This window comes from Etheostoma spectabile, chromosome 15 (assembly GCF_008692095.1).
Source record: "Etheostoma spectabile isolate EspeVRDwgs_2016 chromosome 15, UIUC_Espe_1.0, whole genome shotgun sequence".
Lineage (NCBI taxonomy): Eukaryota > Metazoa > Chordata > Actinopteri > Perciformes > Percidae > Etheostoma > Etheostoma spectabile.
Genome location: NC_045747.1, coordinates 11105627 through 11118501, shown reverse-complemented (window position 1 = coordinate 11118501; position 12875 = coordinate 11105627). Strand labels below are relative to the sequence as shown.

The 12875-nt window shown below is 42.5% G+C and overlaps 1 protein-coding gene across 3 annotated transcripts in view; it reads left to right on the top strand.

The window, feature by feature from the left end:
- adgrl1a (adhesion G protein-coupled receptor L1a) overlaps positions 1-12875 on the top strand; it is a 104595-nt gene that overhangs the window by 72849 nt on the left and 18871 nt on the right. For all 3 annotated transcript variants that reach the window (XM_032538531.1, XM_032538530.1, XM_032538529.1), the window contains 7 exons: positions 4081-4288; positions 4509-4773; positions 6903-7230; positions 9342-9635; positions 10975-11078; positions 12019-12204; positions 12402-12440. In XM_032538531.1, coding sequence (XP_032394422.1) covers positions 4081-4288; positions 4509-4773; positions 6903-7230; positions 9342-9635; positions 10975-11078; positions 12019-12204; positions 12402-12440 — 1424 coding nt within the window. The remainder of the gene's footprint in view (positions 1-4080; positions 4289-4508; positions 4774-6902; positions 7231-9341; positions 9636-10974; positions 11079-12018; positions 12205-12401; positions 12441-12875) is intronic.

Below are 12875 nucleotides of genomic sequence, written 5' to 3'. Positions count from 1 at the left end.
ACACACACACACACACACACACACACACACACACTAATGGGCTCATGAATGCACCACATCAACATACCATCAGGAGACCCACTGTACTCTCATGCACACACTAACCCTTAAAGCCCATTAACTGTCCAGCATGGACACGGGATAGCATGCCGTGCTCTATTCTGCCCCCTGCTGCCTGCGTGCTGCACCTGCCAGTAACAGGTGTGGGATTCAATTAGAACAGCATGCTCTCAGCAGTCAGTTCTATTAACAGGCCATGACTGTGAACTGGGCAAAGGATTGGACCAGCAGAGCCCTCAGATCCCTATAACAAAAAACAACAACCAAAAACACAAACAATCAAGAGGACGCCACTTTTGAAACAGCTGCCAACCGTTGGCAGGGGGTGTTTAGATCTTCAAAGTCATACATTAACCATCACCATGATGCTGTCATATTAACCATAAAAACACCATGGATTGCACAAGACAACCAAAATGAAAAGTCTAAATTTAGCCTAAAGCTGTCAGCGCTCACTTTATTTTGCGTTACCAGTCGATCACAAATTGCTGCAAGACACTAATGGGAGATATTTACTGTCAGTTTCAGGAAAGTACAGGCACTTTAATCATTTTATACTGCAGCCTCACATTGACAAGTAACAGCTGACCTGTGCCAGGGAAAAGGATTAGAGAGATAAATAGTCCATTCTTACAGCAGTATTTCCCTGTATGTGTGGCAATAATTGGCATGCTAGAGTATGATAGCTACAGCCTGAGTTTTAATCCCTGATAAGGTAAGTTTCATTAGCCATCTGGACAGTTTGTAGGGTAAACTGTTGTGTCTGAGCTGCCTGGAGACTTCACTGGGATAATCATGACTGCAAGATTTCCATCCATCCCAAAACAGGAATTAATCTATTAATCTAACTATCTCACATAATCCCAGATGGCTCTTACTCCAGCTAACCTGCTCTAGCCAGAATAGGATAATGCCTAATCTCAAGATGTACGCCTAATGCATAATGCCTATTGCCTATTGCCCAATACCTCATTCATACTATAGTCATAAGAGCCTTTTGTACCATAGGCTCTACTGTTAGGGTTTGTCTGCTCTGACTTCCCATTGCTACCCCCTTCACCGTTAGCGGGAGAGAGAAAAAGAGCTGGTAAACAGGAAGGTTGGGGAGCGCAGGTCAGAGTTAATGAAGCCCCCTAGGCAGGGTTTGCAGGGTGTGAAGCGTGGCCACTGTTTTTTGTTTGGCCTGTGTGTGTGTGTGTGTGTGTGTGTGTGTGTGTGTGTGTGTGTGTGGTTGTGTTGTGTGCTTGCACGTGGTGTGCTGTGTGGGTGGTTTAGCCTGGAGGAATCTGATGAGCCCTATGACACTGGGCCACCCAACGGCTGGTTCATTAGAATAAACCAAGGCTTGCTGATCGGCAGCCGGCAGGGTTCGTACACCAGAGGAGAGAAGAGAGAGAAAAGTGGAGGAGGAAGGCAGAGGATGACAGACTGTTATTCCATGCTGCTCTGCAGTGTTATTGTGATGATGAGCCGAATAAAGCACACACTGCTGCCAATTCAAGACAGGGCTGGAAGGTTAGGTAATAATGAAGAGATTCATATAGGGATTTTTGAGTGAGGGGCGGGGGGGTGGGATGGGACACTGTGGTGGGTACAATGTAGTGAGTGTAAATTGTATTGCAATGATTGTAATCAACAACTACTTTGGCACCATGATAGATTGTAGGGAATTCTTGTCTCTTACCTGTATAATAAAGGTAGTCATGACTCAGCACATTACCCTCTTCCTCTAAAGCTCTGAAATAAGGAATAAAATGTAAGCTTTTCTGCCCCATATCAGTTTCACTGTATTGTGGCAACAAATAAGATGGATTCTAGCATTCATATTAATACCTACTTTGCTTTGGTTGGCCATCCTTTTTGTAACTGTATAGAATAGGCTTGCATGCTTGTGTTTCTTTGTCCTTTATTCTACCTTGAAGCTGAGTGTTCCTGGCTTTGTTTATGGGTCACCTACATGCAGAGCCGCTGCTTTGCTTTCCGCATGCTGTTTATTTCTCTATTTACAGTAGCATTGTACTTTTGAGGCAGTGTCCTACTTTTAGTGGTAGTTTTCTTTTACTTTATAGCTTTCTGCTCTGATAATACACTACCCTTTACGGCCTTTATTTGAAATGCTTTGGTGCACAGCTTCCGTTTATTTGCAGCCAACTCATGCTGTGTCTAGATTGATAAAAATGCCATTTTATTGTGGTGTGAGGGAGAGCTGGCATAGATGTTAATCAAGAAATTTATTGTTCAACTGTCTGAAAGAGACAGATTTAACCATTGCTCTGAACATTATTTTGCATATTTCAGTCACCCACGTTCATATTTGCAAAGCAAACACCTCAGGCGCCCTTGCTTTCGAGGGAACATTTTGGTTTGACAATGGAGTATGACAAGCCTCCTCCCTGTGAAGAGTTTGTATTCGGAGTGTTTGTTTATGCCTGAGCTTGATTAGATTCCTGTTTGGCAGCCGGTCTCAATCCCTGTTGGACCCCCTCAGACAAAACAGGCTAATTCCTAAGTGGCCCAGCACCACAGATCACCAGCCACTAACAACAACAGCAGCATGACAGACAGCAAAAAAAGAAAGTTGATTTCCAAAAGCCTGAAGCTTCTTCATTTTGCCATTATGATTCTCCTCCTGCTTCTGACTCCATGCAATATTCAAGACAGTTTGAGCCTACACTGATCCATCACTCTAACAGTCACTGTGCAGTGTGTGCATGCATGTTGTGTGTTATCCTGGTGTGTATTGGGATTTTGTGTGTGTGTGTGTGTGTGTGTGTGTGTGCGCGCGTGCGTGCGTGCGTGCGTGCGTGCGTACGTGCATGCTTTACGTGTTGTATGTCATCTGTGTCCAAATGCCCCTGCAGTGACCAATTAGTTCAGAGATGCGTTCAATCATGAGGTGACCAGCAGGTGTCTGGTTCTGTTGCAACCCCAAGCCAGAGAGCCACACAAATAAGCTGGCAGAGGAGACGTGGGGACTCCTCAGCTGTTTTATTTTGTAGTGCCTCCAACTCTCTCTCTCTCTCTCTCTCTCTCTCTCTCTCTCTCTCTCTCTCTCTCTCTCTCTCTCTCTCTCTTTCTCTCTGTCCCTGTTACCCTCGTGATGTCATAGTGTTGAGGATGCCAGTAGCTTTCCTCATAGATCACCTGACATGCCCATTGGTCCCAAGGAACTCTCTCTGTCAGGCAGGGACACACTGCGTAAGCCAGCCAATTTACACCAGTCCACAGTGGATGACCTCCACCCACCTAAAGTAGACATCTTCTGTGTGTTTGTTGTATATAGATTGTGTGTAATGGTTCCTGTGTATTTTTGTGTGTACATCTATGTCTGTTTGGAAAAGGAATTGTAATAGGTATTTGTACATATTTGTGTGTCCGGTATGCGTGTGGGTGTGTGAAGTCAAGTTTCAGTTAAAGAGAAAGGGGAGGCCTGGCCAACCTCACATCTTTACCCCTTGGATGCTTTTTTTCTTTGAGGCATTACTCTTGACTGAGACCAAATTTGAGTACTTGTAAAACAAGCTGCACAATTACTGTTTTACCACCCAGTAGCAGAGCAGAGAAGCAGAGGCATTTGAAATAGAAAATGCACAATCAAATAAAAAGTAGGCCAAGATAAATTAGATTAGAGACTACATCTAAGCCATGGCAGCAGCCAGAAATCTCCCATTTATCATATCCAGACGCTTTCCGACCGCAATGCTGATGTTCTACAAATTAGCTTTTATATGTTCCTTCATTTTAAATTTGATATTGTACCTCACCTCACCCCCCCACTTCCCCCCTCCCACCCATTTTCTTCCTACTCTGTCTCCTTTTCTCAACTTATTTTTAATCTACTTTCTTCCGTCCCCTCCATGTCTCTCTCCCTTTCCCTATTCCATGGCCTTTGGCCTTTCCCCATTTCCTCTCTCCCTCCCCTGCCATCTTCATTTTTTCTTCAATTTTTACAATGCTTTGTTTTCATTCTGTCTTTTCCTTTTTTCCTTTTTTTGCTCCAACACACCTCCCCTGCTCCAGTCTTTGTGTGTCCGGGGACGCTGCTGCGGGTTCAGCCGGCTAGCTTACTGCAGGAGGCCGAGCATCAGGCAGGGGCGTGGTGTAAGGACCCGCTGCAGTCTGGGGACCGTCTCTACGTCATGCCCTGGACCCCCTATCGTACTGACATGCTGTATGAGTATGCCTCCTGGGAAGACTTCAAACAGAACCGAGCCACAACCACCTACAAGTAAGGGCGCCTCCCACTGTCCTGGATGATCAAATAGCATCTGCTGCTGTATTGATTTATTGGCTTTTGATGTGGATGTGGACGGTGATAGCAGAATGGTCCAACTGTGGTGTCAGCTTGCTCACAGTGAGGCCAACTTGTAGGATTGTGTCATGCAGAGTAGATGAATTGACTTGTTTTCCTGAATTTCTGCACTACTCATGTGATTCTCTTTCAACAGGTTGCCCAACAGAGTTGACGGCACAGGGTTTGTAGTGTACGATGGTGCAGTATTTTACAACAAAGAACGCACACGAAACATTGTAAAGTATGACCTGCGAACACGCATCAAGAGCGGCGAGGCAATCGTCACAAACGCCAACTACCATGACACCTCGCCCTACCGCTGGGGAGGGAAATCGGACATTGACTTGGCTGTGGATGAGAACGGCCTCTGGGTAATCTACGCCACTGAGTCCAACAATGGACGACTGGTGGTCAGCCAGGTTGGTGAACAGTGCTGCACAGAGGGGGATGAGATGTGGCTTATAAATGCAGGAGTAGATTATATCAAAATTTCATCTGACTAGTCAGACAAAAGGTTATATGTCACACATGGATTATTTACTATTGAGATTACACAGGTGCACCGACAAATCAAATGTCGTTGGCCCGTAAAAAGAGTCACAAAAATCAAGTCTAGTTTCAAATCCCATCATTTCCAAAAACTAATCTTAAGGTAAATATTTGATTTGTTTTGTTGGTGCACCACAATAAATGTATAAATACATCACATTACTTTACCCTTCTGACAAACTCAAAATGTGATCTATCACTGTAAACTTTGGAACATTCATGTTTTAATACCAGTTGGTTATTTGTTTCTTAACAAACAAAACTGCAATCAGCCAGCAAATTTCCACACAAACACAGTCTGAATTAATGTCTTGTTCAGATAGACGTGTCCCATTTATTATCACTATCTTTGACCTAACCAGGAAATTGTTTGTCTAACTGTATAAGTTAAACCATCCATCCATAAAATATCAAACCCTGCATGAGCTATGAGAGTGTAAAATAATGGAGCAACACAGTAATAAATAAGGAAGCAGTCACTTACATCATCAAGGAATTGTTTGGGTTCTATAGAGTTTTATTATTTGTCCTACTTAGTCAGAGTGCAACAAACACATGGAGGTCTCTATTATGCCTCGGCATACAGTTTGAAGGTATACTGAGAAGAAGCCGCTTTGCATAAAGGCAAATAAGTATCTCTTCTCCAAAGCTATAGCTAAGAGTTTAATCAATTTTTTAGCTAAAATTCTTTACATTATTGTACAGAAGTACTATTTGCGCTGAATGGGGGCTCATGTAAACATGGGTAATATGATCAATTTCATAACAAAACATGTCTTAATGATAAACGCGGTTAATTGATAAAACTGCACACCGAAATTAAAAAAAAAGAATATCAAGGAATAAATGTAGACTTGCTTTTATTCATTAAAGTGCTGATATGATGCTTTTTATGCTTTCCCCCTTTCCTTTATTTTGTTATATATGTTTTGTGCATGTTATAAGTTTAGAAAGTGAAAAAGCCCAAAGTCCACCCCAAAGGGACTACTTCCGTCTTCCAGAGAAAGTACTGTCCACCAATTACTCCAAACAGTTCTATTATAGTTCAGCCTTTATTTCCGTGACAAACGTGTGTTACACGTTCAATCCAATCCAATCCACTTTAATTTTATAGCACATTTTACAAATATAAAGTTACCAAAGTGCTGCACAGAAAACTCAAACATACAAAACAATTAATATAAAATATTGTAAAAACACAAAAGATAAAATGAATTAATACTAAAATACAGTAAAACAATAAGATACATCAGAGGACCACACAACTCATACAGAGTTAAAAGAAGAATAAAAATGCGTCTTTAGACGAGACTTAAAACACTCAACTGTTGGGGCTGTTCGGACATGGAGGGGCGGAGCGTTCCAGAGTTTAGGTCCAACCACAGAAAAGGCCCTGTCCCCCCGAGTTTTAAGTCTTATCTTGGGGACCACTAGCTGGAGCTGGCTCTCTGACCTCTGTGACCGCGCTGGCCTATAAATTAGGATGAGGTCCTTTAAACGTTAAAATGCTTGCCTAGCTGCTAGCAGGGCAGGCCCTTATACTCTGCTTCTTACTGGCTGGTAGTCCTTACCTGGGTAATGCACATGTGCAACTCCCAACAAAGATGGAACAGAAGTGAGATGTCTCACTCTGTAGCTAAAACAGGGAGCTCAACGCACAGGGTGAAAAGAGGAGCTGCAGCAGTGTGCAGTACAAAAACAATATGGTGTTTTTTTAAAATTAAACCAGGTAAACTTATTCTGGTACAACATCTAAATACAATTATGAACCTGAAAATGAGCATACTATGAGCATTGTTAGATATCTGACTACTTTTATGCACTCTATACCTGAGAATCAATAAAAGTAAATTCCCCCCCAAACTGAACTTTCTCGTCAAGCTTCCCACTGTGATTGTTTATACATAATTAATTAATATATATATATATATATATATATATATGTATGTATATATATAGAAAGCCTTGGCTAATGTCAACATTTCCTTCTTGCCCATAGGTGAACCCCTACACCTTGCGCTTTGAAGGCACCTGGGATACCAGCTTTGACAAGAGGATGGCATCCAACGCCTTCATGGCGTGTGGTGTGCTTTACGCCGTGCGGTCCGTCTACCAGGACGATGACAGCGAAGCAGGGGGCGACCTTGTGATGTATGGGTATAATACAAACCGGGCCCGCGAGGAGCCTGTTAACATCGCTTTCCCCAACCCCTATCAGTATATTTCCTCTGTGGACTATAACCCTCGAGACAACCAACTTTATGTCTGGAACAACTATAATGTGCTGCGCTATCCGCTGGAGTTCGGACCACCAGACCCCACTACGGGTAAGGAGTGATCCCACTGAAAGCACTCAGAAACACAGTGTATGAAGAGTACATTTTGATTTTTGTCTATAATTGTGAAAAGTTTTGCATTTGTAAATTGGTAGAAGACTAAAAGTGTGCAAATGTTTCTCCAATTATACGTATACTTGGGTATTATGTTAACTTTGATTTTTTTCATAAAATATTTTAAATTTAGATTTACTGTTGGACAGTATGATACAAAGTAAAAAAATAACATCCAACTACAATGGAAAGTAGAGTAGATTAGTAGAAACATTAGGATTATACTTTACAAGTAACTTTGGTTACAAAATGGCATAAATGTTTCTGAAATTATATTTTATGCACTTGCAATGACTGCGTTCCTCTTATGTTTATTTTATACTCATTCAAGTCAACTTTATTTATGTAGCACATTTAATACATTGTAAGTATAATGTGCTTCACACAGGCCCCCAGGAAGTGTGCCAAGCTTTGAAGCCAATTTGACATTGTGGCCTCACAGTGGAATTGCAACTTCCGGGTCTGTCATGTGATGCCACGGGGCCCAAAAAGACTATACCCCATAGATTTGCAGTGCATGGCAATAGAGACATCAGTAAATCAGTGGACAATTTATTTTCAAACGCCACAACCCCTGCTGAATGACTTGATCAGAATTTGATCAATTTGGTTTGATAATATTTGTCTAAAAGAGCAGCACGATTAAATCATTTAATCCCCATTCAAATTAGCTGAACGCAAAACCGGAAGTAACTAGCTCGGCCGGCGGAGGTCTCTAGTGCGCCTGCTCTATGGGCTCCTTAATGTGGAAGCAGCACTGATCATCCGGCTAATTTTGTACGAGGCAGAGGAAGCTTCATGTGCTACTGAGCAACTGTGCCTCCAACGCTATCCAGATTTTTTTATACAGTATATCCATGGCTCCACGCAAAACAATTAATCAACAAAATATAGACTGTATTTAAGAGAAGACAAAATGTGTCATCCCCAAGACAACACAGTTGGGGTACATCTTGAAAGTTTTAGGCAGTGTGTTTAAGAGAGTGGCCCCATAATGACTGTATGCACCTTCACAGTTTTTTACCGTAACTGATCATGGGTACAGTTAGGAGAGCAGTGTCTGATGATCCGAGAGTTCTGGAGAGTTTGTAAGCAGTGAGCAGGACTGAGATGTAATTAGGAGCTAGGCCATTACATGACTTGTAAACAGTGAGCAATATTAGAACATGAAATTATGAAGAAGAACATTCTACAGGGTTTGGTAGATGATGCCTTTTGCTTGAGCAGGAAAACACTTAAAACAGAGAATGTGCAGAATGTGTTTGTGATTGTTTCTTATCTGACATTTGGGTGCCTCAGATATCAAATCATTGCATTTCCATGCTGAGCCATAGTTACAGTAAAGAGCAGCATCTCAGGTATGACTTTATATCAACTTCTCTGTGTCCTGGATAATGAAAACGTCATTCTGAAATGTAAAGGGGGAGGATGAAATGAGAATACCATACTGCATTTTGGCAGTGCATTAAAATGAGAGGGAGCTTTGGATGTATTGTATATTTGAGCCTCAAAAAGGCCTGTCTAAAGCTTGAATTAGGCCCAGAGAGAGTAGAGGCAGAGACACACGGGTGGCGCAACTCACACTGTGCGCGCTGCCTCTGCGTTTGATCAGTTAGGATTTTGTAGTTCTGTAGTGTTGCTTTTATCTTCACATTAGGTTTGGTTGTTAGTGATGGTGACTTCTCTGATACATGTGATCAATTATTTATTTCTCCCTGACTTGTGATGATGCATTCTCTCCATCTCCTCCCCTGCATCTCTCATCTCTCTGGAGAGCACACTTTGAGAGGCTCAAAAAAAGTCTTTGTCACCCCAATTATTGTCAGGCTAACTTTTGAACTCAACTTCTGAGGGACATCTTAAATTCACATGCATGTGTCCTTCACTCTCTTGATCTCGTGTTATTGCTTTTGCTGTTGGCTTTTGCTGCTCTTTAACAAATCCCTTACATCTTTTTATAACTCTCTAAATGTCTCTCAATCACTCTGGGTCTCCTTTGTAGCCTCTAACTCTTCTGTTCTCTCTGTATTACTGTTGGGTTACTTCAGGCCCACTCACCACCACCCAAGTGACCACCACTCTTCCAGCCAGGCCCTTCACCTCCAGTGCCAGCCCCTCCACCGCCAAGCCTCTGGCCCCCACCTCTCACCCAATCGGCTCCATCAACAAGCACCCTGATCTTCGACCAATCACAGCCACTGTGCCTGTCACCCGCCGGTCACCCCTCCCTCCTCAAGGCTCAGAGCCCCATGTCTGTGAGGCCAAGCTGGTCCGTGGTGTCCAGTGGCCCTCCACTCAGAGAGGAGAAACAGTAGACCGCCCATGTCCCAAAGGCTCTTTAGGTGAGGACTTCTGCATGTGCATTTTTTCCACTCCACAAAACAAACATGGGCATTCTATGTTGAAGTGTACTCTGCGGTTTGTCCTCCATGCATGTGGGTGTTTGTGCGTGCAATATATCTCTCAGCATGTGCCCAAGTGATCAGCATGTTTGTGCTCTCACACTTGTTTTTTTCCACTGTTGTCTTCTTCTGTCCCGGCGTTGGTCCCACCAGCAGGCACAGTCCCAGAGGACTCGCAGATAAAAGCCCGTCCTCCACAAATGAAAGGCTCCTCTCCCACAGAAACAGAGCTGATTGAAAGTGGCAAATAATGAAATGAAAGGCTAGACAACACAGGCTACACCGCCCTTCATGCTGGTTTCTATACCTCGAAACATGCAGCAATCAAAATGCTCTCTTTAGTCACAGGACAAAAAAAGACATCTCCCTCCCACTTCAACTGCTTTCGCTGTTTCTGTATGTTCTCTCTGTGAACGGCAGTAACATTAAATTAGCAGCTTGCTTAATTGGCGTGTCTTGGCAGAGCTCACAAACCTAATCTGTGGTCGATGGAGGAGAGGAAAGAGAAAAGAAGGAAAGAGGAGAAAAAAAAATCTGTGTGAGATAGAGAAGAAGGGAGTATGAAATGCAACACCACATCTGCTCTGATCCTTCTACAACTGTGAAGCGTTGTTGCATTGTATCTGTCATCCCTGCTCTGCCATTCTGCCTCTATCTCTCTGTCTTTTTCTCTCTCTCTGTCTTGTCTTTGTGACTGGTTATTTGTGTTAGCAGCGGCATGTAGACCCTTCTCTGCTTTTATCCCTGTATGGTGTCCTTTCTCTGAACCCAAGTAACTAGAAAAATCTAGCTGGATATGAGGGATGGTGGAAGGTGCTTCCCATTAGGTGTTTTTATTTGACAATGAGGTATCATACTTGATGTCTTTGGTGTGTGTGTGTGTGTCTCTGTGAACACAGTAAATGTTGCTGCATGTATTCCTTTAAATTGTTCATTTTAGAGCATGAAAGCCTTTTCTGCCTATGCCGTTTTCTTCCTCTTCTTTCACTTTCTCACTGCCCTAGACTCGATTATTGAACCTTTTCCACGTCTGACCCATTTCTTTACTCTACCTCCTCCCTTCTTCTACCCTATCATCTTCCAACAATTTGAGTGTTATATTTTTAACATTCATTTTATTCTGTCTTTCTTAAAAATTAGATCACACTTCTTTGCTGAGCACCCTTCTTGTGCTCATCCCTCTTTTCCACACGTTCCCTTTTAATTGCAGACACCTAATGCTTATTATCTCTCCATTACTTTATCCTCCTCTGTTTTCTCTCCCTCTGCTTGTCTCCAGGCATAGCTTCTTTCCAGTGCTTGGTGGAGCAGGTCATGTGGAACCCGCGGGGTCCTGACCTGAGTAACTGCACCTCCCCGTGGGTCAACCAGGTGGCCCAGAAGGTGAGACCTAGAGCCGTACCCCCCGGCCTTGGGTCTGTCCCTTTCCTCTGCCCCACTGCCCCATCCATCCTCCCTGTCCACCTCCACACAAACATTAACATATCTCCAAGGCTGGCCTGATTAAAATACAGACTTATTTTAACTGCCCTTTCATTACAAGGCATCTGCTCTTGACACTTAATTAACTAATTTTTTCAGTAATATACTTTAATCACAGCTACGTTATATCATTTTTAATAATCAGGCTTAGGGACTCACACTTTAAAAAATACTCTGCCACTTCAATTTCTGTAACATAGTCTCACATAATGCATTGTACCTGTGCAATAGCTTCACATCATGGTCTCTAGATGATGCACAAGGATTATAGTAACACAAACTGTGTTTCTATATACACTGTAGTAATTTGATAAATCACGATTTGGGCAGAAATCCGATTTCAGTTCATTTAAATGTAAAAATAAAAGCTGGTTACACGGCTACTTTTCTGCAGGAGAAAACCCTGATTATTTAGACATGCCTACACTTGATCAGCTTTCTTAAAGGTTTTTTAAGTGTGTTCATGTGCCTGCAAGGAAAAGCAGAATCACAATGAAAAGTAACATTGTTGGAAGAATCCATTATACCTTTTCCTTTTGGCAAAAATCAATTGCAATTGCAAAGTGGTTGCTAAGAGTGTGATTTGCAAGTAAAACAGCACTAGGGAGAACAAAAAGTTCACTATGTATTCTACAAGGTCCCTCCTTGTTTACAATGAGGGGATGATAATAAAGATACATTTTTTTTGAGGGGGTCTGGAAGAATGTGATTGCCAGACAGGGAGTTTTTTGTTAGTATTGAGACTAACCCGCTTTGAATATGATGCAACCAATTAAACCAGTATAACCCTTATACGCTCACTGTATGTAAACATGTATGCTTTGTGTGTGTTCACATGCAGATAAAGAGTGGCGAGAATGCTGCCAACATAGCCGGAGAGCTAGTGAACCACACACGGGGCCGGATCCAGGCTGGAGATGTCAGCTCATCTGTGCGACTAATTGAGCAACTGCTGGACATACTGGATGCCCAGCTTCAGGCCCTGAGGCCTGGAAACAAGGAGTCCGCTGCACGAAACTACAACAAGGTAGAATAAAGTGTAAACACACGCATACACACACACAAACCGACACTCGTGCCTATATTTAATTCAGGCATTAGAAAAGGATGCCGAGGTTAATGTGAATTTTCCCCCCTAGTGCACATGCAAGGACGAGTGAGTTTTTAATTTACATTTTTTTTTGTTTAGCTGTTTAATTCCATGCTTTGTTTTCTTCCTTCTAGCTCCAGAAGCGAGAGCGGACCTGTCGGGCCTACATTCAGGTAACTTTTCTCTTTTATCTGCCTGCTTTACATGCCTGTGGAGTAGGACTACTCTGTGACATAGAAAACTGGGGGAAGATAAATCCTTGAGTAGACTAGGTTTGTGGATGAGATTCCTTTGGCTCAGTGCGCTGTATTATGATTTATATTGCCTTTGGAATCCTTACTTATAGGGAAATTTTTTTCAAAGAGCAGTCCAAGTATGTTGGGATAACTCCTTGCAGACTTTGTGTGTTGGTATAGTATTTACCAGAGCAGTGAAAGCTGATTTGTTTTTCAGTTGCTCCTGGTCTACATGTGTTTTGAAATATGGGTTCAGCTAATATGGAAATCATCTGTCTTTGACATAATCTTAGCTTTGTTGGACTGTGATTGAGCCTAAGTGTATAATATTGGCCTTTGCCTCATTGTATCTCACAATAAGGTACAATATCT